This window comes from Epinephelus fuscoguttatus, linkage group LG22, assembly GCF_011397635.1.
Source record: "Epinephelus fuscoguttatus linkage group LG22, E.fuscoguttatus.final_Chr_v1".
NCBI classification, from domain to species: Eukaryota; Metazoa; Chordata; class Actinopteri; order Perciformes; family Serranidae; genus Epinephelus; species Epinephelus fuscoguttatus.
This window is the reverse complement of record NC_064773.1, coordinates 11,137,001-11,160,958: the sequence shown is the minus strand read 5'-3', so window position 1 is coordinate 11,160,958 and position 23,958 is coordinate 11,137,001. Positions and strand designations below refer to the sequence as shown.

Below are 23,958 nucleotides of genomic sequence, written 5' to 3'. Positions count from 1 at the left end.
GGATGAAGAGGAGTTTAACAGTCACCGCACTGTAATGACACTTGGATGAGTGTTGGAGTGTGGCAGCTGCTGATGGTGATGCTGCTGTTATAAACACCCACAAACATCCACCCACGGACACCTTGATATTAATGTCAGCTTTAGTTTATGGAAGAGGGAGGGTGAGATCATCAGCACGGGCACAGCAGCGCTGCCCCCGAAGCTGCTTGATGAAGAGATGTGATCTGAGAAGCGGGGTGACCTTTCAGCAAGTGTTAGCCAATGAGCCGTGGCTGCCTGCCCCAGATACCTCAGTATATACAAACACACTGAAAACCACTTGAGCTTGACAAATTAAAGGGCTGCATGGTTTTAAATTAAACAACAAACAAAGAGTTAATGTGACCGGGTGTGTGTTACGTTTGCACTCACCCAGAGAACATGGTACCAGACAGAGGTGCCTCCGAAGTCTATGTGGAAATCTGTGTAGCTGTCCTTGACCCCCATAAGGCAGTACTTCTGGACAAAGGGCTTGGGGAAGAAGGAGTCGTCCGGCCAGTAGTTCTCTACCCAGGACATCTTCTGAGCCACATCAGGAACCTCCACCAGCTTTGACATCCTGAGTGGGTGGTTGGAGTGAGGCAGAAGAGAAGAAAGCTTAGACTTTGACAAAGCTGCTGTTACTGATAGCAGGTCTGTCCTAATCAGAGTGTCTGCCTGTATCAGACACTTAAATGTAATGCTTTTTAAGACCTTTTTAAGATTATTTTTAAAACAAATTTATGACGGATTATATGGACAAATCATCTTTTTCTTATTCAAGCATTGCAGTTAAGTATAAAGGTAAGAAGTATATATATCACACATGAAGAGGTAAGTTTTATGTAGGATTATGGTTATTAGAGTGAGATAAGTTAAGCACTAAGGTTTGGCACTAAAGCCCCATTTCCACCAAACACTTTGGGTATGGTACCTTTGGAACCAAATGTAACCCTTCAGACATGGTACCTAGACCCTAGCGTTTCCACCACAAACAGTCCTCTTTCATGTCATCCAAGAGAGACAATAAAAACTGAAGTACTGGTCAAAGTTGTCACAGTGAAATTTAAGGTGTGTTGACTGATTCACGTCGTCAACTCATGCATTGAGTAACATAACAAGTACATTCCACCTTAAAAGTCGCTGGCAGTCAGCCCAGTGAATTATTTTTATCAGACTACAGCTACTTTCATTTTATAGTTACAGTTTACAAATAAAACTCTCCACAGTATTAACAGTGGTTACATGAGCCTCAAAACCAGCCACAACTCAGCCCTGAGCAGAGTGACCGTCCACCTTTTAGTACCAGATCTGTGTGCCAGGTACCCCAACAGAGGGGGGACCAAAAATGGGGACGGTACGGAACGGTTCCATTGGTACCATCCACAACTTTTCACAGTGGAAACAGATATAAGTGTACCGCACTGCTCTGTGAAAACGGGGCTTAAGCTGCTACCACTGTTTGAATGTTTAAGAAGGAGGTGCGCTTGGATGAAAATGGTGACACAGATGTACCATGGGAATTTAACAATGTAGGCATATCTCAAAGATGACAATGTGTTTCGATGTTTTCAATTCGCATCAATTATGCCAGATCGTTAATTACTGAATCAATCTATATATCAGTCCAGACTGATGTCATTTTACACCCCTGGTTGTTACGTTAAATGTATTATTGGTCGATATATCCTTGGTAGATTTTCTGAAATTCCCAAATATCGATATCGGGCATCGGCCTAAAAAAATCCACTTTTGATCTGAAATGCAGAGATAGGAAATTATGTTTTACTGACTGGAAGTAGCTGGAATTTAGGAAGATTTAAGGCACTCAAATACCGGCATATTAAAAATAAATAAACACAAATGCCAGACTTTGACTCTGTTTGTAATTCTGCAGCTCCTTCACAGATCAGGCGCAATGGATTGATTAATATGCACACATGAAGGCACACTGTCGCAGAGCTGAAGCACTTTGACCATATGCTTTTAATTTGCTATTCTCTGCAATGTAAGTTACAGTGTGTGCAAGTTTGCTCTCATATACGCAGTGATAAACACTCAATAGCATTAGGTATTACTTTGGCACAGTCTGTATGTGCAGTGGGAGGCTGCCTGAACACTGTGGGGAGAAGGACTCGTCTGTTTTGGTCTTATTCCGCCAATCTGACACATTCAGGCAATACCTTGAACAATGTCAACGTACAGTTGGACACAAACATTGTACACTGAGCTTGACGAACCTGGCTAACCAGGCTAAGCTGACTAGCATCCTGCAGCTAATGGACAGCAACTGGTGTGCTACCAGAAGTTTTCATACCGAACCGAACGTCATGTACCGAAAGGTTCAGGACCAATACTTGTACCATTACACCCCTAGTGTGTAAGTTCATTCTTGACCTTTGAGACAGTAGTTTGACAAAAAAATGACTCCTGTTTGAGTTTGACTCTGTCTGACAAAATGGATGAAACCTAAATTAAACTGCTAACTATGTTACATTATTGCCAAAGCTAGTTTACATAACTGTTTTCTGCAGTGTTACTCGTGTTGCTTGTGTTTACTGGGACTCTGTGACTCTCACTGAGGCTCCTCCTTCGGCCAACAGAGTGAACGGACTGGAGCATAACTTACTTGGTGTCAGAGAACTCCAGGCTGATGAGGTTGAGGACCTTGGGTCGATCCGGGTTGGTGAAATACTTGATAAACTCGCTGAGCTTCATCTTGCTGTCTGCCTGCCGGGCCACATCTATCACATCGATGACTTTGTCGCCACCTAGATGGGAGATAATTACTATTTAGTCCACATGATATCAGATGGAGAAGTCAGTGACTCTTGAATGAAGAATATCTCCAACTTTTTAATTGGCTGCTGAGTGGGCGTCAGGGTTTACTGGGGTCAGCGGCCTGCTGGCATCTTCATGTGCTTTTAGAGATCAAGCCCTGAGGGAAACTGGCACCAATATGGCAGCGTGGGGAGGGGTTGTACAAAGAGGCGAGTGAGCCAATCTGTCAATCTGTCCGGACCGGCAGTCCCTGAGGAGGAGTGGGCGGAGGTGAGACGGCCGGTGCATTTATGTGAGCGTGGGAGACCTCAAGTGTAGAAGGAAATACGCGTATAGATGTGAGAAAGAGCGTGTGCATAGGCTTCATGTGGTGTGTTTACGCTTATGAGACAGAAAACAGATGCTTGAAAGAGAAAAGGAAAAAAGAAGCTGAAACTCATCGAACACAGCTAACAGTTGGGACGCTACAAATCACACTCGGGTGACACATGTGGCCGGAAGTAAGACCCGGGTGCAGTGTGTGTGTAGCAAGACAGCTGGTTGTTGTATTTTCCCCACACCCCTCCCACTCACCTTTTTTATTACCCCTTTGCGTGCTCTCCCTCTCTCCCCCTCACACACACACACACACACACACACACACACACACACAAACATGCACTTGCACTCACAGACACCTCTGAAGGCCCAGCTGGCCAGCGTCTGATGACAGAGAACAGCTGGAGTAAAGGCAGTCAGTCACACAGTGAGAGACAAAGCTGCCTGGAAACCACACAACGCCACGCTCAAACACCAGCTTCACAAAGCCAACAGCGAGAGAAAAAACAAAATCAAACACCCAGCTCCAGAGACACTTGAGCTACCTGATGCCCCACAGCAATATATTACAACACACAGCCATGTACAAGAGGTCGTTCACTAAGGTAACCCTTGCAAATATGACCAGGAACTTGTTTCTCACACAATTAATTTAAAACCAGTTTAAGTTTCAGTGTTTTTCTTGTTAATCACCAATGCATATGTGGCCAAAAATCATTAACTCATTAGCTCTTCACCATCAATATGGCAGTGCACCATTCTTATTACAGGGCTCCTACAGCAAAAGTCAAGTTAGATTTAAGACGTTTTAAATGCCACTCTGAAGTAAACTGAAGACATTAACCAACATCAATTATTATTAAAATTATTACAATTTTGCCCAGATATTTACTGTAAAAAAAATCATGACTCGAGACCGGGGTAAAACACAACTGGTAAATATGCAGCATTTGTTGGTGAGATTTCTTGATTATTTTGTGTTACAAAATATCGCCTACAGGACGGGAACCATGGCAGAAAAATGGCTATATCCCCGCAAGATCAAACACCGCAAAAGTTAGTAAAGGACACAACCGGAGGTGGTAGGGCGGGACTTCAGTGGGTGGCTCGTTCCGCCCAATGAGAGGCTGATCTATGCAGCGAACTTCCGCCCGCTCAGACTAAATTCTTCATAATATCTTACAGAAGGATTGGGTGGTAAAACATACCATAGTGGCTGGGCCTTTACTCACAATAACTGCAGAGGGTACCAACTTCATTTTAAAACTACTACATCAGACTTTATTTCTCATTCCCTCTATAGTTATCCATTTTTATTTTTAATCCGCTCCATTTGAAATTAAAAGCCCCTTATAATTTCAGTGAAGAGCAAACTTTATTGTGAAACATTTGCAGGAACTTCTTGTGAAGGATTCAGTGACTTGCCATCTGATGGAACTTTTTACGTTACTACAAAAACAGTTTGGCTGGGACATGAACACCTTTAGGGACTGAAATAATAATAACAGTAATAAAAATAAACATAAGACACAAATAATGTGATGACATCACACACACTGTGAAAGACAACCCACAATGACTGCCCGTGGACCAACACTTAGTCTGTCAGCCAAGATTTTTTGACTCCATAATCTGACATAGTGACTGCCCAAACGGACTAACGTGTCATGAAGTCTGAACCCGGCATGAGGCCTTATTTTTAGATAATTGAATTCAATGCCTTTTAGGACTGTTTAAGAATCTGCAGGGACCCTGTGGTGTTAAATATAAGGATGGGTACCACATGTACGATCTGCATTATCACGTCATATATCACAGAGCCATCTGTGACCTCAGCACTCTGTCCATTGCTCTGTAATTCATCCACATAGCGTTTCCTACACAAACCTTATGGGAAAAGTCTAAACATTATTTCTTAAGCGTTATCCAGCAGCTTCTTCAAAGGTAGTTTCAGGATCCCACAGATGTGTACTGTCTGCCTGGAATGATGAAGCATCTCCCCAGGGTCAGACCAACTTAAATCCAGTATTTCTATACAGAGGTTCAGGCTGATCTTTTTCACTGGACGTACATTAAGTCAGCTGCACAGATCAGGGTAGACGCTGGTGCAGACTGTGGAAATTAGGAGTTGGTTTTGCCCTGGAGCAACATTTGATCTTTTCGGTCAAAGAATAGATTTCTGTAAGATCAGGAAAACACCTTAAAAGATACAAATTGATGCTGTTATGCAGATAATAAAGTAACATTTTCACATGTGAAAAGTCTAGAAAGTTAAGTTCGGTTTTGTTGTAACTGTAAGTAATTAGCGCCAAAACTAAATTAAAACTGACTGAGTACATCAGTTGAAAGGCTGAACTGTGTACAACAAAGAGTGGAAGCTCTTTGAGGCCCCGTCACCCCTTTAAGGAGCAAAATGGTTTAGTCCACTCCTGCACTAGCATTCATCTTTAAATGCAGCTAAAGCTGAGTGAGTGACCGCTTATTCTGACGCAGCACCAACGTACACTGATGTGTTTCCCTTAGAAAGTGAAAGCAAGGTTCAAAAAAGGGAAATAAATGAAGGAGAGATAAAGAAAGTAAACTGACTTGGTAAAAAAAATATTTCAAAATGTGCGTAAGAGAGACATGGATCAAGAGAGGAAGGGCGGGGGGCCAGTCGAGAGTGCTTATACATGTGGCCCCGAATACAGTGCTATGGTACGCGCTATAACCAGCTTATATAGGCAGCAGCGTGACACATTGTCCCACATACATTATAACATGGCTGCCGGTCACAGATTTATATTTTGTTCAGTGTCTTGATCATACCAATCCTCTGTACAGTACTCATGTGACTTCCACTGACCTTGCCTCGATGCCCACCCCAGGGCCCAATCACTGGCCACACACTAAGTTGGCTACACAACTGTTTGGACCCTTGTGACACACAGAAGACATCAGCATTCACTCCTGTTGTCCCATTGTCTTCTAACTGTAAGAAATGTAACCCGACACTCAGTCCCTGGTCACAACACCTGTGCCTTGGCTTAATGCTCAATAGGGCATGGGGGGAGAGATAAAGTGAAAGGGGGGGAGGGGGTGTCTGTAATCCGAACTTAATGATAAAAACACCAGTGGGCTCGGTAATGGGCTTGTAATAGGAGCTGGGAAGTGGTAGGCCGTCTCAATAAGGAAGCGTAGTGGTCACAGAGAGGGTAGTGAAAGCTTAGCCGTCACTCATTTAGAACTTATTCAGCCATCGCCTGATGCCTGATAAGTGGGTTAAAACCCCATGAACCTAGAAACCTGTCCTTATTGACACACAGATGGCGCCTGCTCAGTGATGGCCACTTAGCCAGCCGGTGTTGGGTGCTTTCATCAGCTTTTAAGCAGACTGAGGCTACTGTGCATCTCCACATCCTTCCCACAGGACAAACACTGGTGTGTTATTGTAAATCTGATACAGCCGACGGCACCTGTTTTAAAGCTCGTTCATTAAGAAGCTTCCTTACCCACATACTGCTCCACATCTTTGACGGAGAAAGTGGGAGCTGGTAGTTTGAGTCCCAGGCCCTCCATCTCTGTGACCGCGATGGGGTAGCTGAAGCCGTGTCTCTCCAGGTACCTGGTCGTCACCTGCTCGCCCTTCATCTGCATCATGATCTCCTCGCCACTGAAACAAGATCATAACGAGCTCAGTAAATTTGATGTATGAACATTTTATTAAGACAGACTCACGAAGCCTTTAAAACCCCCTAAAACCATAGAGCGAACGTCTATATTTACTCGTACTGTGAAAAAATGAAGCCAAAATATCCCAGATACGGTCACTCCCATCCTGCGTTGGTGACGTCATTTGGAGCCAGAGTCTGCACAGTAGCGATCTCTGCTATATTGAGTTCCCACCCATACAACCATCCACCAATCCCAAGCAGCGTCACTTATCGGGAGCACTGATTTGCACACACAGCTGTCAATCATTACGTCAAACCAGTGGTGTAATTTAGTTACTACGGGCCCCAGTGCACACAAGTGTGATTGGCCCTAGTGAGCACTACTTAAACTCACACCACCGGCAACCGTTTATAAAAATGCCAAAGAATCTAATTTAGGGAGCTCTGCTCTGTTTGTTTCTCTGTTGTCCTTCCTTACTGCCACCTTCATGTATAAAAGGCATGGCTGCTCGCTGCTTACAGATGTGCTCAACATGTCAGCCTTGACAGATTTTGCGCCTGAACTAGCTACTGTATTGTGTCATCTTGTCACATGATCAAATAGAAACTTGACACTAGATAACATCAGCATATGTGTTACCCAACAATCTTCACTGCATACCTGTATATGACAAAAATATCAGAGAAAAACCCCCACAGGCCCCAGTGCAACCACACTGCCCGCACTGTCTATACTTATGTCTCTGCATCGACCCCCTTTTTATAGCAATAAATAAGTACAAACAAACCTATCACAAAAATAAACACTTGAACAAACATCAGCATGATGAGAACGACCTAAAATGACAGAAACCATATTTGATAAGCAGTAGTGGCATCGCTTCAGAGCCTACACAGATACCTGTAATACATATAGGCCACCCCACCTCCTCACAAATGTACACTACACATCAGGATTACAGTGACTATGACGTTACCGTGCGGAGACTACAAGGTCTGTGATCTGTTGCCTCATTTTCACTGCATGGTTCAGCTTGACTCAACACTTTCAGTACCACTTCCTTTTTTTTCCCCAATGCAAAATCCCCCTCAGTGTAGGTGGGGTTCTCAGCTGACTGCCATAGTGACACCACAGGAAACTGTCATGATGTCATCTTTAATGCAACACTTGCTTAATCCTTTCAATGGCAGCAATGTCTATACTTGGTCAATTGTATGATGTAGCTACTGACGGTAGCGTGGCTTTTCAAAAATGGTGGGTTTGTGCAAGATGTCCCTTTGTACAGAGAGTGTTTTTTGGTGATACCAATAAAGTATCAGGTACTATCCACAACTTTTGCAAGTGGAGAACCAAAAAAATGAGTCCAGCTGAGTTGAGTGGTGCCATACCATGCAGAGGAAAGGCAGCAATGAGGAAATCTTTATCCGATTAAACATACATGAACAAAGTTTGACCTTCAGTGGTTGGATTGGTACACATGTGCGTGTATCTGAATTGATACCCACCTGGCGAAGGCCCTGTTCTGGAGCTCCTTGACAAACACTGGAGTGCCGGCCTGCACCGGCTTCGATCCATCGTCCAGCTCTGTGTAGTCATGCCTGTGGCGGTTGTTGCGCTTTTTCACTGCAGCAAACAAAACATCAGAGGTTCATAGGGTTGTTTGGTTTTAAATGCCATCGCCCTCTTAAAGCTTGCTCTCCCAACAAAGTGGTAAATTACGCACATCAACACCGCTTTTTGTGAGGACATTAATTCACTACTCAACCCCTGAGCTCAGAGATGGAGATGGAGGGGCTGGTCCAATCAAAGTGGAGGGCTTACAACACCATTCAATTAGCCTGCTAATGTCTGCCCTCTGGGCTCACCGAGGTTGACCCATCCCCCCTCCCAAAAAACATCAGACTTGACTAACACCACAGAGAGTGTCCCTTTTCCCCTGTGAGCAGTCAGACATATGACGATGGGGGTGGGAGGGAAAACTGAATGGCAAGCGGGTTAGACATGTAAATGTAAGGCAGAGACAGAGAGTGTGTGATGGATGAGATACGTGTTGGGACAGAGACAGGAAGGAAACACAACACTGATGAGAAACAGCAGTACTCACTCAGGGAGGGTCCGTGTACGACATCACAGTTGGGACAGTGGTAAACATCGATATCCACAGCATGATGCTCTTCTACCTGCACACAGCTAGAGACGGACAGGAGATGCAGTCAGAACAAGTTCACACTTCTTTCAGCATTTTTAAACACAACAGGTTTGAGGAAGCGTTATAAGATAGGACATTTTGCTTTCATAACTTGAATTTAAGTCAAATTTTTAAACCAAACTGACTTAAATTATAGGCTAAATCAATTATCAAAATAGTTGCCAGTTAGTCTAATTATTTCTAGGCTTGTTGAATAAACCCCCCAAAATTGGGATGCTATAAAAGTAGGGAGTTATCAGCTGCAGCATATCTTATTAGTGTCAGATCTTGAACAAAAATCCTGTCCATAAAACATAATTCGGAGTGCTGACTTAATTTGTGAGCAACATTGAGTTCTTTGTCTGACCTGGACAAGTTGGAACAGTTACACTCACAATCACTAATGTCAAGCTGTCAAATGCCATGTGTATTACCGGGGTAGATGTCTGGAGTTATTTGTTCGGGATAAACGAAGACTAAGAAAGAACAGTTTGGGTCTGGAAGATGACCTTTGTTCTGATCAATTTATCCAGCAAGTGTTTAACAACTGCTGCCTCAGTGGTTTCTGAGACAAGAGCAGGAAACTTGAAGCACTTTCAAGCATTTGCATGATAATAAGGTGAGGGCACTAGCATGGTCCTGGCCCTGATTGACGCCACATTCACATCTTATCATTGAGACCACATTTGCGACCAACCAAGTCAGAAAAACTGTTCACATTAGCCTCTAAGTTAGTTAGTAGTTAGCTGAAGATATCTGGCCACTGTAGCTGGCAGTTTCATCCAAATAAAAGCTAATACAAAAACAAAACATAAAATTCAGCAAAGTAAACTGCTTATGAAGTATCTTATTATGGCTATTTAAATTATGAAGCTACGGGGCTAGCACTGTGTTGAACCATCTTGGAATAAAACATGAACACTAGCTAGTGGAGTGCTGCAGGAATGAGTCCTATAATATGAAAATGAGTTAGCATTTCTGCACTTCTGGTTTCCTTGTCTCAAAGTCATTGATTTTTTTTGGTAGATGCCTGAAATAAGGTCTGTGGTTAACACAATCGTAAGAGACTTTCATGTTTTGTTCTACAACATGAAAACACATCCGTAAATACCCCAATCTCCATCAGTCAGCCTTAAATGCGGGCTTAATCCTTTTGCGTTGATGCAGAGCCTATGCTGTACCCTATGTCGTAGCCTGACGTGCACCTCTCCAGAAATGTAACTACACATTGCGGCCACGCAGACCTCCTGTCTATTTTTGTAAGCTGAAACCATTTCCTTCCATGGAAACAAAGCTTTTCATTACTTTAATTTCACAGATAAGAAACAATAAACTATGAAGACAATAAAGCCTCCACAAAAATAGCATTTTAAGTCTTGTGTGTGATTTATCCTGGCTTCATATGAGCAGAGGAAATCTCCACTCGTCCCTAGGCTAATTTATACAACATAAAATGCCATAGGCTTGTGCTAATAACATGAGCATGTTGTATTTGTTTAGAAAACATGTTTAGGATAAGACAGTTGTTTTGTCAGTGAACCTTGTGAGCTGTAATGGAGCCGAATTTTGTACCGTTACCTTTGTTAAATGTTGCTGTTGTCCCTGGCTTCATATGAGTAGAGGAAAAGTCCACTAGCCCCTAGGCTAATGTATACAATGTAAAATGCCATAGGCTTGTGCTAATAACGTTAGCATGTTGTATTTGTGGGGAAAATGTGTCCAGATAAAGACAAGTGTTTGTCTGTGAATGCTGCGGGTTATAATGAAGCCGATTTGTGTACTTGTGTTTGAAATTGTCTCTATTAAAGCCATGTTTAATGTGTGTTTAATGTGTGTTTCGAATCACTAAACTTTACAGAACTTCACAGAAACCCCGCCACCGACCAGTGTTTGGAGGTGTAACTGCAGAGTGACACAGACACACCACCACACAAGTATAAATGTTCACAATGGTGTAGGTTATGGTGTGGGGTCTGCTGCACAAGTTTATATCCCCTCTTTAATGTATCTTGAAAAAGAAGGTTGTTAACAAGTGGCTAAAGTAGATGACACAACATCATCACACCGACCATGGCTTTAATGCCTTTTGGTGTTGAATGTTGAATGCAACCGTGGTGTAGTTTGTTTATAGCATAACATTAGCTTTTTACTTCTGATGATTGCATCGACAAGAATCCTAAAAGTGGTGTTAATTTGTGAAGATTATCTCACTGAGCAAAACAAGCAAGTATCTTAAACTTATATTTGACACACAGCTCATTTTCTGCAATAGTCCTGGGTTTTTCTGTCAAGGAAACGGGGGTGACATGCTGGCCTACAAGGAAACGTCATCCCTGCAGCACTCTCTTGGAATAAGATCAACTTTTCCTGTTCTCCCCCTTCTGCCATCATTATGTAAATGCTAAATAAGGTCAAAACCTTGGCAGAGCATCAACTGCTTCTGCAGATAGTGAGGTTTGTTGTTGGATCTGCAAAAGCATCATTCATACCGCTACCCCCGACTGTCCTGCAGCAGCCAAACCGCAGGCACCAACACACATGCATTCCTCTGTTACATACCAGAGCCCCATTCCAGAGCAGCATGAACAGCAACCGCGTTGCCATTCAGCGTGAACGGACACCAGTGGCTATTTAGAGTTACAAAAACTGCAAGCTGCATGTTTGTGTGACTCAAGCATGTGCACGGGTCATTTTTATAGTTAAGTGGTGTGACGGAGAGGTCACACACAAATCTGTGCTTAACAGGCTCCCATTGTCTTTTTAAAGTACTTTTTGAGATTTGAAGAAAACGTCTGTTTCTAATGAGATCATAGTGTGTGTCCTCACTTGACCTGCAAATAACTGTTTCTAATATTCTTACAGCAATCTGTGGACGTTTCTTTGCTTTGGTTTGTCCATCTCCATGCACAAATATGACCAAAACAAAAACTTAGATGTTTGGATAGGCAACATGTGGTTTGGAAAAAAGTATTTGAAGCCAGTTAACAGATAGGTCACTTACTACTAGCTGGAGCAAATGTAATTATTTCACTTCCCCTGCTTTTGGCTAATTAAGAAGCATGTCGCTAAGCACCATTTGCACTGTGATGGCTGACCCTATGGAAAGTAAACACCATGCAACCACAACAAAACTGCATGCAAACTGACTTTAAACGTCAAATATCCCATCTTCAAACCATTATCAGGACAGTGAAGCTTAGTTTTGCCCTCTAGTATAGCGGCACAGGGTGTAACTGAAGGATTTATGGCTGACAAATCGTCTGTTTTGAAAAGGTGAAGGACTGCAGGAGTTAGGGAGCTGACCGCAGCCTGCTATCAGCTTTGATCTACAAGAAATTGCAGGAAACTGTAAAGGAAATAAAGCCCAGGGCCATTAACTCATCAGGAAGTGGTGAGCTTGTGTGAATGCTGGCCCCAATCACCCTGGTGCACTAACAGGATATCAACAGTAGCTGCCTCTCCCCAGTTTGCTTCATGCAGCCTGTTATTATTGGCCGTGTTTGCAATGCAGAAAATCATATATCACTGTCAAGATTTTTATCAGGACATGCCTTTAGCTCTAACAATCACCTTTAGTAACTTAATAAACAAATATATTTATAGTTACCGATGGAATATTTGATTTGCAGTTAAGTAGGCGTGTTTATGGTAGAGTTATCTTTTATACAAAGTACTTTTTGCCTCCGACAGCTACAGATAGAACTATAAAAATAGGAAATGGCAAAAAAAGAAGTGCTCCTGCTCCTGCACGTGAGCAAGCGGATGACCAACAATAACACTGTATTAAACCGAGCTCATGTATCAGGAATCTTGGTGCACATTTGGCTGTTCGCTGGGGGAAAGCATGAGTCACAGCTCTCTGCCGCTGGGTCGGTGGAGCTGTGTGAGAGCAGTGCAAGCTCAGCTGAGGTGACCTTGTTGTCCTCATCTGACTTGGTACTTTCCTCCTTTATGTAATGCCACAGCGGGAAATCAGGGCACTGTGCCACATACGCCGGCCTGACTCAGCTGATGTGTCACCTGTAATGATTAATACACCACACGGCACTGAGGCTGGTGAAACTGTGTGGAGATAGAGAATGTAAAAAATAAGAGTGGGTGGTAGGGGGGGGGGTCAGCTGAAAGAGAAAGAGGGCCAAGTATTTCCTGCCTTGCACAGGCTTGGTGATGTATTGCATCACTGCAAAGTGTGCAAACAGTTCTTGCACGAACCACATTTGGTCGGAAAGCAATCAGAGCGAGGATAAGATTGGAGACAACTGAGCTGACGTCACTGTAATACTTAATAAGCAGTGTTATCATATGTTGCGGGACTACAACTTAGCATATTGTGATAGAGAGATGACACAGAGTACAGTCAATACGTCTCACAGAGTTAAAAACAAAGCCAGACTGGAGACATTGGGGTTACACTGTGACGGCACTGCAGCAGATTACCAAGCAAAACTTCCTGAATGAGAGGAGATGTGTGTACTTGGCTAAAACCCCTGCCATCAACAGCCCCTCTCCCTACACTTCCTCTCATCAAGGGCCTCCTTCCTGTGTGACTGAGAGGGCTTATTCATTAGTGCATGCACTGTGAGGGGTTCATTGTCCTCCATGATCAGTGCAGAAACACAAAAGCTGGAGGCGGGCATCACCATTATTTTCAGCTCTAAATAACCGCTCTACATGGGGCAGCGACACGCCTACATTAGGGAACTGGCAGATCCCTAATGGATGGGTGGGAGAGATGGAGATAGAGAGGAGATGAGGGCAGTTAAACACACCTGGCTATCTTTATCCACCCCAGAGGAGCACCTGACTCCTACGGCCCTTTTCCTAATGCACTCAACCAAAGCTTACATAAACAGAGCCGGACTTGGACGGCAGTAAGAACCACTGAGCCCTGACAGATGGATAGGGATCTGTCATTTTGGCCTTGCTGGTTAAATCATTTTAGCTAGCTGTGCGTAAAAACGACATAACATCCCCGCAGCAGTTAGAGCTTGAAGGAGCCCTCTCTGTAGTCAGCTGGTAAACAACAAAAGAGGATCACTTTGTTGTTTATGGGGCGTCAGGGAGCCCCGGGGAGTTTTAACGGCTTAATTGTTTTTGGTGCAGGTTGAGCTGAGGCTCCAAGCACTGGGGCTCTACTTTCACACATGTCTTCAACATGGTTGTCTTAAGGCCCCCGGTGCCGCTGTAAAAGCTACAAAGCCTTCAGTCTTGTTACTGTCTGCGGCTGAAAAACATCAGACAACAATCTCGGTCTGAACTCAGCTACACATGGACTGGCTTGGATGCAATCCTCTACGCTTGTCAATGAGCATTTTTCAATAGATCATAAATTACAATGGGTTTGTTGTTCTGAACATAGGATGACTAAAGCAGGGTTTATACATATGCATCAGTCGACAAGGTGCCTACAACATAGGCTCTGTGTAGACGCCTACCCTACACCGTAGCTTACGGTGCATCTCCTCAGAAATATAACTTCATGTCATGGCGACGCAGACCTCCTATTATTATTTTCCCTCACTCGAACAAAGCTTTAATATACTTTATTTCCCAGATAAGACAATAAAGCACCAACAAAATGGCAACTGAATTCTGTGCGTGAGTTATCCTGGCTTCACAGTAGAGGAAAGTCGACTAGCCTTATATATGCCACAGGAAATGTCATAGGCTTATGCTAACAACATTAGCATATTGTTTTGTCAGTGAACATTGTGAGCTATAATCAGGCTGAATTTTGCAACATTACCTTTGTTAAATGTCACTGTTGTTCCCAGCTTCATATGAGTAAAGGAAAACTTAGCTAAATGCTAATTTACGCAATGTAAAATGTCATAGACTTGCAAAAATAATGTTAGCATGTCGTATTTGCAGGGACAACGTATCTTGTGAAAAGGACAAGTGTTTTGTTTGTGAACCTTGTGAGTTATAACGGAGTTGAACTTAGTATTTTTGTTTAATACTATTATTATACTACTACTACTATTATGTGTGTTTAAAGTGTGCTAATTGAATGAATCAAACCTATAAATGCTCACAACAGCGTTGGCCTCTTGCATAGACTCTTCGTAGAGCCTACACACGACTTTAAATCAGCCTTAAGACATTAACTGTAATATTAAGTTGTCCAAGATTACATTTCAGCCAGTCATTGCTGTTTTCCATTGATTTTGATTCAATAAGGCGCAGAGAGATCCGAATCTACTCCCAAATGAAGTGAAATAGAGTGATATTTCTGGGCTGAGTTCATTTTATGGCAGAACAGCTAATCTTTTAATATCATAATTCAATCTGACTGCTAATCAATACACGAGGCTGTTGACCCCTAATCAACATTGATCAAGCTGAATGTAATGCAGTTTCCCTGCCCCCAGAGACAGCCTTGCTAATGAATGTAAACATAGCTTTTAACAGGAGCTACGAGGCTGCTCTTTACTTTGGCCAATTAACTAATAAGACATCTAAACAGACGACCCAAAATGTTGCTTTTCGAGGACAACAGTGGTTAAAAAAAGGAGAATTCTCCTGCTCGTCCATCCACCCACTTAGCGTAAATACTTAAAAAGGCACTCTGTAGAGGCTATCCATCTCTCTTTAGTGTGCTCACAATCTGTGCGACGTTGACGGATGGTGCATTGAACTTGGCTAGCCGGAGCGCCCATCAATCACTCCCTCTGTCCCATTGAGCCCTGCTAGTCTATCAACACCCCCACCATCCATACCTAAAGCAGACAACGGGCTGACTGGAGTGCCTGACACCTACGCCAGGGTAAACCCTGTGATCTGACGTGACCCAGTGAGGATTTCCAGCACAGCGTGGACGTAAATTGGCATCTTGGACACAATCCATTTACAGAAGCAGGTCTTGTAATTAGGTGAGGCTCTAAATGGGAAATAGCAGAGTTCAAACTAACATTTGTAATCCAAACTACAGACTCTAGTTAGTAGTGTGCTTTGGTGGTTAAGGAGTCCTTCAGGGGAGTGGTAGCCAACCTAGGGTCTGAGAGATAAATCTGGGTGGATTGAGAGGATAGAGGAAAACCCAAAATATATTTCAACTTATGTATACGTTTCATTTCTTAATTCATTAATCTTTCTTATTAACTGGTAGATAGTTTAACCGCTTCCTTAAATTTTTGGATTAAACTATTCAAGAAGGGGAATCAGTCTTTGGATGACCAGTATCACAATTCATGGACATATCAAATCTGATGTGCAGCTCCACACAAGCCATAATTTAGTTTACCTGAAATTGCTTAAGCAATAACTCACATGACAATGATTAATCTAGTGACTGCTTACATTTACCACCATTTAACCCTGTAGAGCTCAACAAAGAAAGCCCACAGCTTGAACAGCTCTGACCCTAGAAGTATATTTCCCATTTCTCTACTCCACTGATGTTTCAGAAAATACATATATAAAAAGCTGTAACTTAAGCCTGGCACGAAGACTGCCATGAAACATTTAATTCGGATCAAAAAAATATTGGAAACCAGAAAAGGTACAAGCTTGCGTACATGATTATCGCAAGAGTGAAGAAACCACTAGTTCCATTAACAACTGGGAATGAATGAATTCCTCATGAGTGTGGCGGTGAAGAACCATAATACTTGATTATAATAAATGTAAATTTGTGATCCAGTTAGAATAAAATAGCTAGGTAACGTTATACAAATATTATGTGAGTTAACAGCTGCATAGGATTAGCAGCTAGCTAGTAGGGCTGGGTTTTGTTTAAAAAAAATGATGATACCAGTACTAATATCAAATCCCTTCACTAGGTACCGATACCAATAGAGTACTTCATTCAATACCTATAATATGAATGGAGGAGCATGTAGTGTCACCACACCTTTGAACAATTTGGTGGCATCTCATTTCATCAACTACACCATGCTCAACTTTACCACACCAGACTGTATGAGTCGTAGCTGCTGCTTGAGTGTGCGCCCCGCTCTGGGGATAGTTGTGAAAATCTGTCAGCCATACACAGTGACAGGGCTAACTATTAGCATCACACAGCTGATGTGCGGTTATTAATGGGTTGAAGGACAAAGTAGAGCCATTTCAGCATCAGTGTGAATTTGTTGGGACCATTCAACAGCACGGTGCTGGATGTTAGCTGCTGCTGCAGTGTTAGCTCATGCTAACCAGGTACATGTTAAACTGACTGTTAATGGAGTGTGACTCCAGAAATGGCAGCAACAGAAAGTTTTCTGATCCAGCAGCAGTCGGGACGGTCCGGGTACACACTCCCAGTGCAAGAAAGTTTCACTGGGGACATTCTGATACAACTTGGTTCTGGGCTATTTTGGTTGATATCTTACAACATATCATGTACCAATACCTAGCCCTACTAGCTAGCTAACGTAAACTAGTGGTTGCTCTGTGGTAAAAGTAATGTAAATGACTGTAGAGTTTCAGTGGTAGCATTACTTGCCATCCGTGGTTGTGGTAAACATTTCCATTGTAACTGTGAGCTTCACTAATCAGAGATGTCGCTGTTGCACTACACTGTGGGTAGCACAGTACTTCTTCATGACATTAAACATCTTAAAACAAGGTTGATATCATACAGACTTGTGGCCTCTACAGGAGCATATACCATCATTTCACAATCTTGTAGCTTGTGATGAGTCTATCTTTGATGATTGCAACATTACGCCTCGTAATCAAAATCTCGATTCAGAATATGAATGGGAACTTAACTTCTGGAACGTCACCGCTGAGCTCTGTATGCAACTGCATTTGAGTGATGCATTGATCAACTGCATCAAATTCACACTCAGTTTCACTACCCTACATAAAAACTACAAACTACATATAAACTATAAGTTACATGGAGTGAGGTATTCAGATTTTATATGTGGGAAAAAAAGAGACCTACTTTTACTTGATACTGACAAATATCTTGAGTATCAATATCAAGAAGGAAAAACTTAGATTGGTGTATCCTTACTACATTTCACTTTTACATCAATGACAAAATAATCTCTCATATGTGGGTGTCTAATAGTCCAGGGAGTAGTGTCTGTATATAGTGTGATACAATACTAAACTCGGGGGCCGTGTGTGTCAATACAAGCATCTAAAAGCAAGATAAGACCTTATCTAAACCAAAATTGTTCCTTATGCTTTCCAGTTCACCTCACTGGTCACAACAGATAAACCACACAGTGTTCTGCCAACCATGCCCAAGTCCTCATCTGGTTAAAGACTGTTCTGTGTTCTGAGATACAGGTGATGGAAAACAGGACACTCTCCAGAAACTCAGGCAGTGAGACAAAGTCCCCCACACAAACAACTCAGCTAACGAACTGACAAACAGGCACTGGGAGGTTGAGCTCCTCTCCTTCCACTCCATCGGCGTGCCATCATCCACAGCCAGAGAATATCCCTTTCCTTCTGGCCAGCCTCGTGGGAAAGAGGCAGGAAATGTGGCTGGTTTTGGAGCTTTCCTCTTTATGTGTGTGTGTATCTGCTTATTAGTCATCAATGGGGGAAGCTCCAACATTTGTTCCTTTTCTTGCCGGCACATGACACACAGCCAGCCAGTCTCTTTTGGCTCCCAATACGCCACAAATTCTGGCCGCCAAGTTTTTTGGCAGCGCTCTTAATGTGGTTACGCAATGGCTTCCGTCATTTCAACACGAGCAAAAACAGATTATTGTATTCATAAACAGTTGCCGTGGAGATGCGCCCACACAGGCTGATTCAAGGGACTGAGGAACGGGATGTCTAACTTTTGTCTGAGACGGCCTATGGATTTCCACATTGATTAAAAAAAAAAAGTGACAGTCAAACAAAATCAGGTCTTTCTAGTTAACTCTACTTACATTTATCATACATGTTCTTGATCCTAAAGAAAAAACTTTTTATTTCTTTCTCTGGATCAGAGCCTGACTTCCTGACTTGCTAATAACCACCTCAGCTGGCTTTATAGTGCCAGATAAAGGGGTTAAACCTTATCATTTAATTAAAAGTACAAATAACTAGGTTACTCTGTCACTCCAAAACAGTACAGAACGATCTTGACACCAAAGCGTGGGATGTTCATGACAGTATTGCGTGTGGACTCAAGCAAGCGTGACTGAAATCTGACATTTTACGTTGCCATACATGCTCAGACAGAGAAATAACATTCTGTATTACACAACCGTGAATTTCCCATTATGATTTTGACAGCCATCACCCACCCACACACAGCATGAATCACAAAAAGCATCTACAACCCCACTGGTCCACTTGTAATTTCAGTTATGAGAATACAGCATTATTAAAAACGAGAAAATAGGACAAAACACGTTCATGGGACTCATGTATGCCTGGTGCCTTTAAATAATCCCCCTGATCACCACTAGGAGTCCCCTACCATGTGCCTTCTCTGCCTGAAAGGGGGATTTAAATTTCTCAAGCTGTCAATCAAAAGGCCGACCATAACAAGCTCCTTGTTCTCTCCCATCTGCTTTCTGATAAAGTAAACCACAAAAAAACCACATCAAAATACAAATAAGCGTCAGCTGCATTCACATCTTAAAATCAGCATGTATTAAAACTGAATCCTAACTAATCAGGTGTAACAATAACCCACATATTGTGTCCAGACACACAGAAGTTATGCATGATATCTAGCTTGTGTGAAGAAGTTTAAAATGTTGGCTGCGGTTGCCATTACCTTGAGTAACCTAACTTAGTGAGCCACATAGCGAACCCGGAGCCTCACAGTGGTGTACAACGACTGGTTTAACTGGACCTTAATCCGTTAAATCTCAATAAAACCAACAGTGGATTCATGTCTGAAGTGACTGTAAGGAGCTGGCATACGTGCAGCGTCTCTGTGTCGCGTTGACCCCGCCAAGCTTTTGATCTCTCAGCTTGACTGACACAGCTCGGCAACCCTGATAGATCCGCACATTTAAAACTATTTGCTATCAGCTATATTTGGGGCAATAACGTTTATTATCAACATAGTAACGTAGAGCAGAGGCCGGTGGTGTGTTTTAGGGTCACTGGCAGAACAATGGGGTGAATTAAAGCCATTTTCAGAGAGCGAAGCCCCACTTTCTTTGGCAAAGTCGTGTCAATAGACGGTTTAAAACCCCCGTCGCCCAGCGCTAGCGCTAGCAAGCTAAGTTAGCTACCAGTCAACAACGCTCACAGAGCCGTCGCCTTTCTTTAATAAACAACCAGTGTTTGTCGCTTCCGACGAGCCACACCTGTACAAGACATCATAGCCAACGTACCTGCCGTGAAACCAATCTTTACAGATGTCGCACTCGATCATAAACCGGCTCACATCGTAGGGCTGCCGGCAGACACAGTACAGCGGGGCCGCCGCCATCTTCCTACTGTCCCCAAACAACGCAGGAATGAAGCGGGGCGGGGATTTAACCCATCGTCCGGAAACAGCCGAGGGGAGAGCCGAGCGCACACGAGGATGCTCCGTTCTAGGCAATCCCACCTCTGACGTCAGTTTCCAAATTATTCATTTCCATCTGGTTGTGTAGGCACACACCAACAATAGAAACAAACTTTTTTGTTTCCAACAAAGGAATTACATAATGGTATTATTTTGGGCATTTTGTCAATATTACAATCTGATGATTTATTATCAGAAACATCTGATGATTTGGAGGCTAAATAAAGGAAATGTTATGTTCACAGTGTTCAGCTTTGTTGTTCTTGTTTTTTGTGTATTCTGTGTTTGTACATTTAAAGAAACAAAAAAACAAAAATCTCTGCAAATCTTCTTGTTTTCGTTGTTTATTTTTAAAAAGTATTTATATTATTTTTTATTTTATTTATATTTTAATGTTATTTTATTTTGTTTATTTTATATGATTTTATTTTATTTTTTATCTTAACACTCAAAATCTTCACACAAAATATTCCAGTATAACTAATAACTAATAACATTAACTAATGTGCATTTCACTTTAATGGTCTCCACATACACCACACTTTTTTATGTTCATCATTATTTTTTATTATTTTTTTATCTTTTTAATTTATTCATATTTTATTTAATTTTGTTCTACTTTTTTATTTATTTTTTTGTTTTACTTTTTTCTTTTCTTTTTATTTTACTCTATTTTATTTTATTTTGTTTTACTTCTTTATTTTTATTTTATTTTGCTTTACTTTTATTTTATTTTTATTTATTTTATTTTTATCTTAAACTGTAATTCAAGACTCAAAATCTTCTTTGCGCAAAATATTTCAGTATAATTAATGCTGATGCACAGGCATTTAAAAGTTTCAGTCTTATGTTATAATGAGGCAATAATAAACAATGTTTTAAAAATTCTCGTTTAACTCAACATACAGTGTTCAACTGAGGAGATAAAAATGAGCAAAAATACATAATAGGTTGTTAAGCCATGTGTAAAAAGTGTTTTAGCTGACTGAAACCAGTGTCAAGCACCTACATCCAAATATGCAGCATCAGCACTGACTTATCAGTCACCTAAAAGTGCAGCTGATGTGATGTAAAGAGAAAAAAAAACATAATTGTGTCACATAATCCAGAGCTGCTCTATCAGCAGAATATTTGCACAGTTGCAGAGTTTATCTCCCTTATGTTCTCACTCATCTCCTCAGCAGAGTCCAAGTTCCTCTGATAATATTGTTAACCCGTGGCAGACACTGCCGCACAGCATAACCAAAAGCCAATATCCAGCCCTGGTATGTCTCTGTGGAACGTGTCTGACATGCCCTACGTGCTTGTGTGGAGAATAGCAATGGGACCACCGACCCACAGCTTGATCTGTGAGCTGACAGCACCCATCCCCCCACACGCCCATCTGTGCTGCTCTGCATAGGCAAGCAGGCTGGGTGCATGCAGAGACTCACGAGCACACACTGCATATAAGACACATGTGATTCACCCTGTTCATCTGCAGACCTGAATTGGGTTTTCTCTTTGGTGCATTCACAGCCTGCAGTTGAGTGTAAACATCTCCTTTGTGCTCAGGGTGATAATAGCAGCGTGCACTGGTTGGTTGTGGTCGATCATTATCATGCCTTCACATCAGGTTTTCTCTCTTGTCAATGAAAGCAGTGCAACTTCATGTCTGGTGTGCAGATCCACCACATGCCTTTGAACACCTGGAAGTTAATAATCCCTCATAAGTGGAGGTCAGTGCTTCCTTAAATGTGTTAGTGTCACTACTGATGAACAGCCATGTATCTGGTTGATTCAAACCAGTGTGAATATTAGTTGTATAAAAATTAGGCTTCAGATATGAATCATTTATTTGATCTAGCTCTGACAGATGGCACAGCAGAGGGAGTTACAGCTCCCAGCATACCGACACAACACCACTTTATCCTGTTAAAACAATACTCACAACTTGGATTAATTTTATGGAAAACCCCTTTTGATTCTTTTGATCTGAGGATCCTTAAGGACTAAAGGAATATGGATAATTAAAGAATGGACACATAATTTGTGCTGCCACACCCAGCTAGGAAAAAGGACTGGGCGTTTAATTGTTTTACAGTATGTAATAACTGAAAGATTCTACTGTCTGAATAGATGATACCTGCAACGCAACATCAATGACTAACATTTCACTCACTCCGATTCACATTTTATATCAAAGAAGGGGACCAGAGGGTGTGTTCCAATTATCAGGGTATCACACTGCTCAGCCTCCCTGGAAAGGTTTACTCCAGGGTGCTGGAAAGGAGGCTCTGATCAATTGCCAAACCTCGGATTCAGGAGCAGCAATGCAGAATCGGTCCTGGCTGTGGAACAGTGGACCAGCTCTTTACCCTTGCAAGGCTGCTGGAGGGGTCGTGGGAGTTTGCCCATCCAGTCTACATGTGCTTTATGGACTTGGAGGCTTACAACCGCATCCCTTAGGAAACTTGTGTGTGGGGGGGTACTACAGGATTACAGGGTACCAGTGTCGCTGGTACGATCCTTCCAGTCCCTGTATGACAAAAGTGAGAACTGCATCTGCATACTCTGCGTAGAGTCAAACACATTCTTAGTGGGTGTTGGCCTCCGTCAAGATTGTCCCTTGTCACCGATCCTGTTTGTGCCATTCATGGACGGGATCTCGAGGCGCAGCCAGGAGGAGGAAGGGGTCCGGTTTGGAGACCTCAGAATTGCATCTCTGCTTTTTGCAGATGATGTAGTTCTGTTGGCTCCATCACACCGTGACCTCCAGCATGCACTGGGGCGGTTTGCAGGGGAGTGTGAAGTGGTCGGGATGAGAGTCAGCACCTCCAAATCTGAGCTCATGGTTCTCTGTTGGAAACCTTTGGATTGTCCTCTCCAGGTAAGGGGAGAGTTACTGCCTCAAGTAAGGGAACTCAGGTATCTCAGGGTCTTGTTCATGAGTGAGGGTATGTAGCGTAAGGAGGATCGGTGGTTTGGTGCGGCTTCTGCAGTGATGTGGGCACTGAACCTATGGTCATGAGCTCTGGGTAGTGACCGAAAAAACGAGATTGTGGATACAAGCAGCCGAAATGAGTTTCCTCCGTGGTGTGGCTGGGCTCAGCCTTAGAGATAGGGTGAGGAGCTCGGACATCTGGAGGGAGCTCGGAGTAGAGCCGCTGCTCCTTCACGTCGAAAGGGATCAGTTGAGGTGGTTCGGGCATCTGATCAGGATGCCTCAGAGTGTAATAAAATTAAAACTGTAACATATATTCAAAAAAGAAAGAAAACTAACTGTACTTTGAAAATACAGAAAGTGAAAGTGAACTGTGTGATCTGAACACAATTCTGCTGTGTTGACTGCTGTGGGTTTCTCTGCAAACAGAGACCATAACTATACATATTAACACCCTTCTTGTCTGCCTTTATTCACGCTAATCAGTCAGGTTGTTTCAAAACTGCACAGCTCATTAAAAATATCAAATACCTGAAAGGCACTAGTGATATGAAAGCATTTTTTTTAGGGATGTCCCGATCACACTTTTTCTAGTATCCGATCCGATACTGAGTCCTTTATTTTGAAACCAAGTCCAATACTGAGTCCGATCAGATA

General features: G+C 42.5%; 1 protein-coding gene across 1 annotated transcript in view; it reads right to left on the bottom strand.

Annotated features, from left to right (window-relative positions):
* kdm7aa (lysine (K)-specific demethylase 7Aa) overlaps positions 1 to 20,308 on the bottom strand; it is a 35,140-nt gene extending 14,832 nt beyond the window's left edge. Inside the window, exons 1-6 of the mRNA XM_049566482.1 lie at positions 20,203 to 20,308; positions 8,876 to 8,961; positions 8,277 to 8,394; positions 6,609 to 6,769; positions 2,648 to 2,789; positions 412 to 598 (exon numbers count right to left, since the gene is read on the bottom strand). Coding sequence (XP_049422439.1) covers positions 412 to 598; positions 2,648 to 2,789; positions 6,609 to 6,769; positions 8,277 to 8,394; positions 8,876 to 8,961; positions 20,203 to 20,300 — 792 coding nt within the window. The 5' untranslated portion in view covers positions 20,301 to 20,308. The remainder of the gene's footprint in view (positions 1 to 411; positions 599 to 2,647; positions 2,790 to 6,608; positions 6,770 to 8,276; positions 8,395 to 8,875; positions 8,962 to 20,202) is intronic.
* Between the last annotated feature and the right edge of the window lie 3,650 nt (positions 20,309 to 23,958).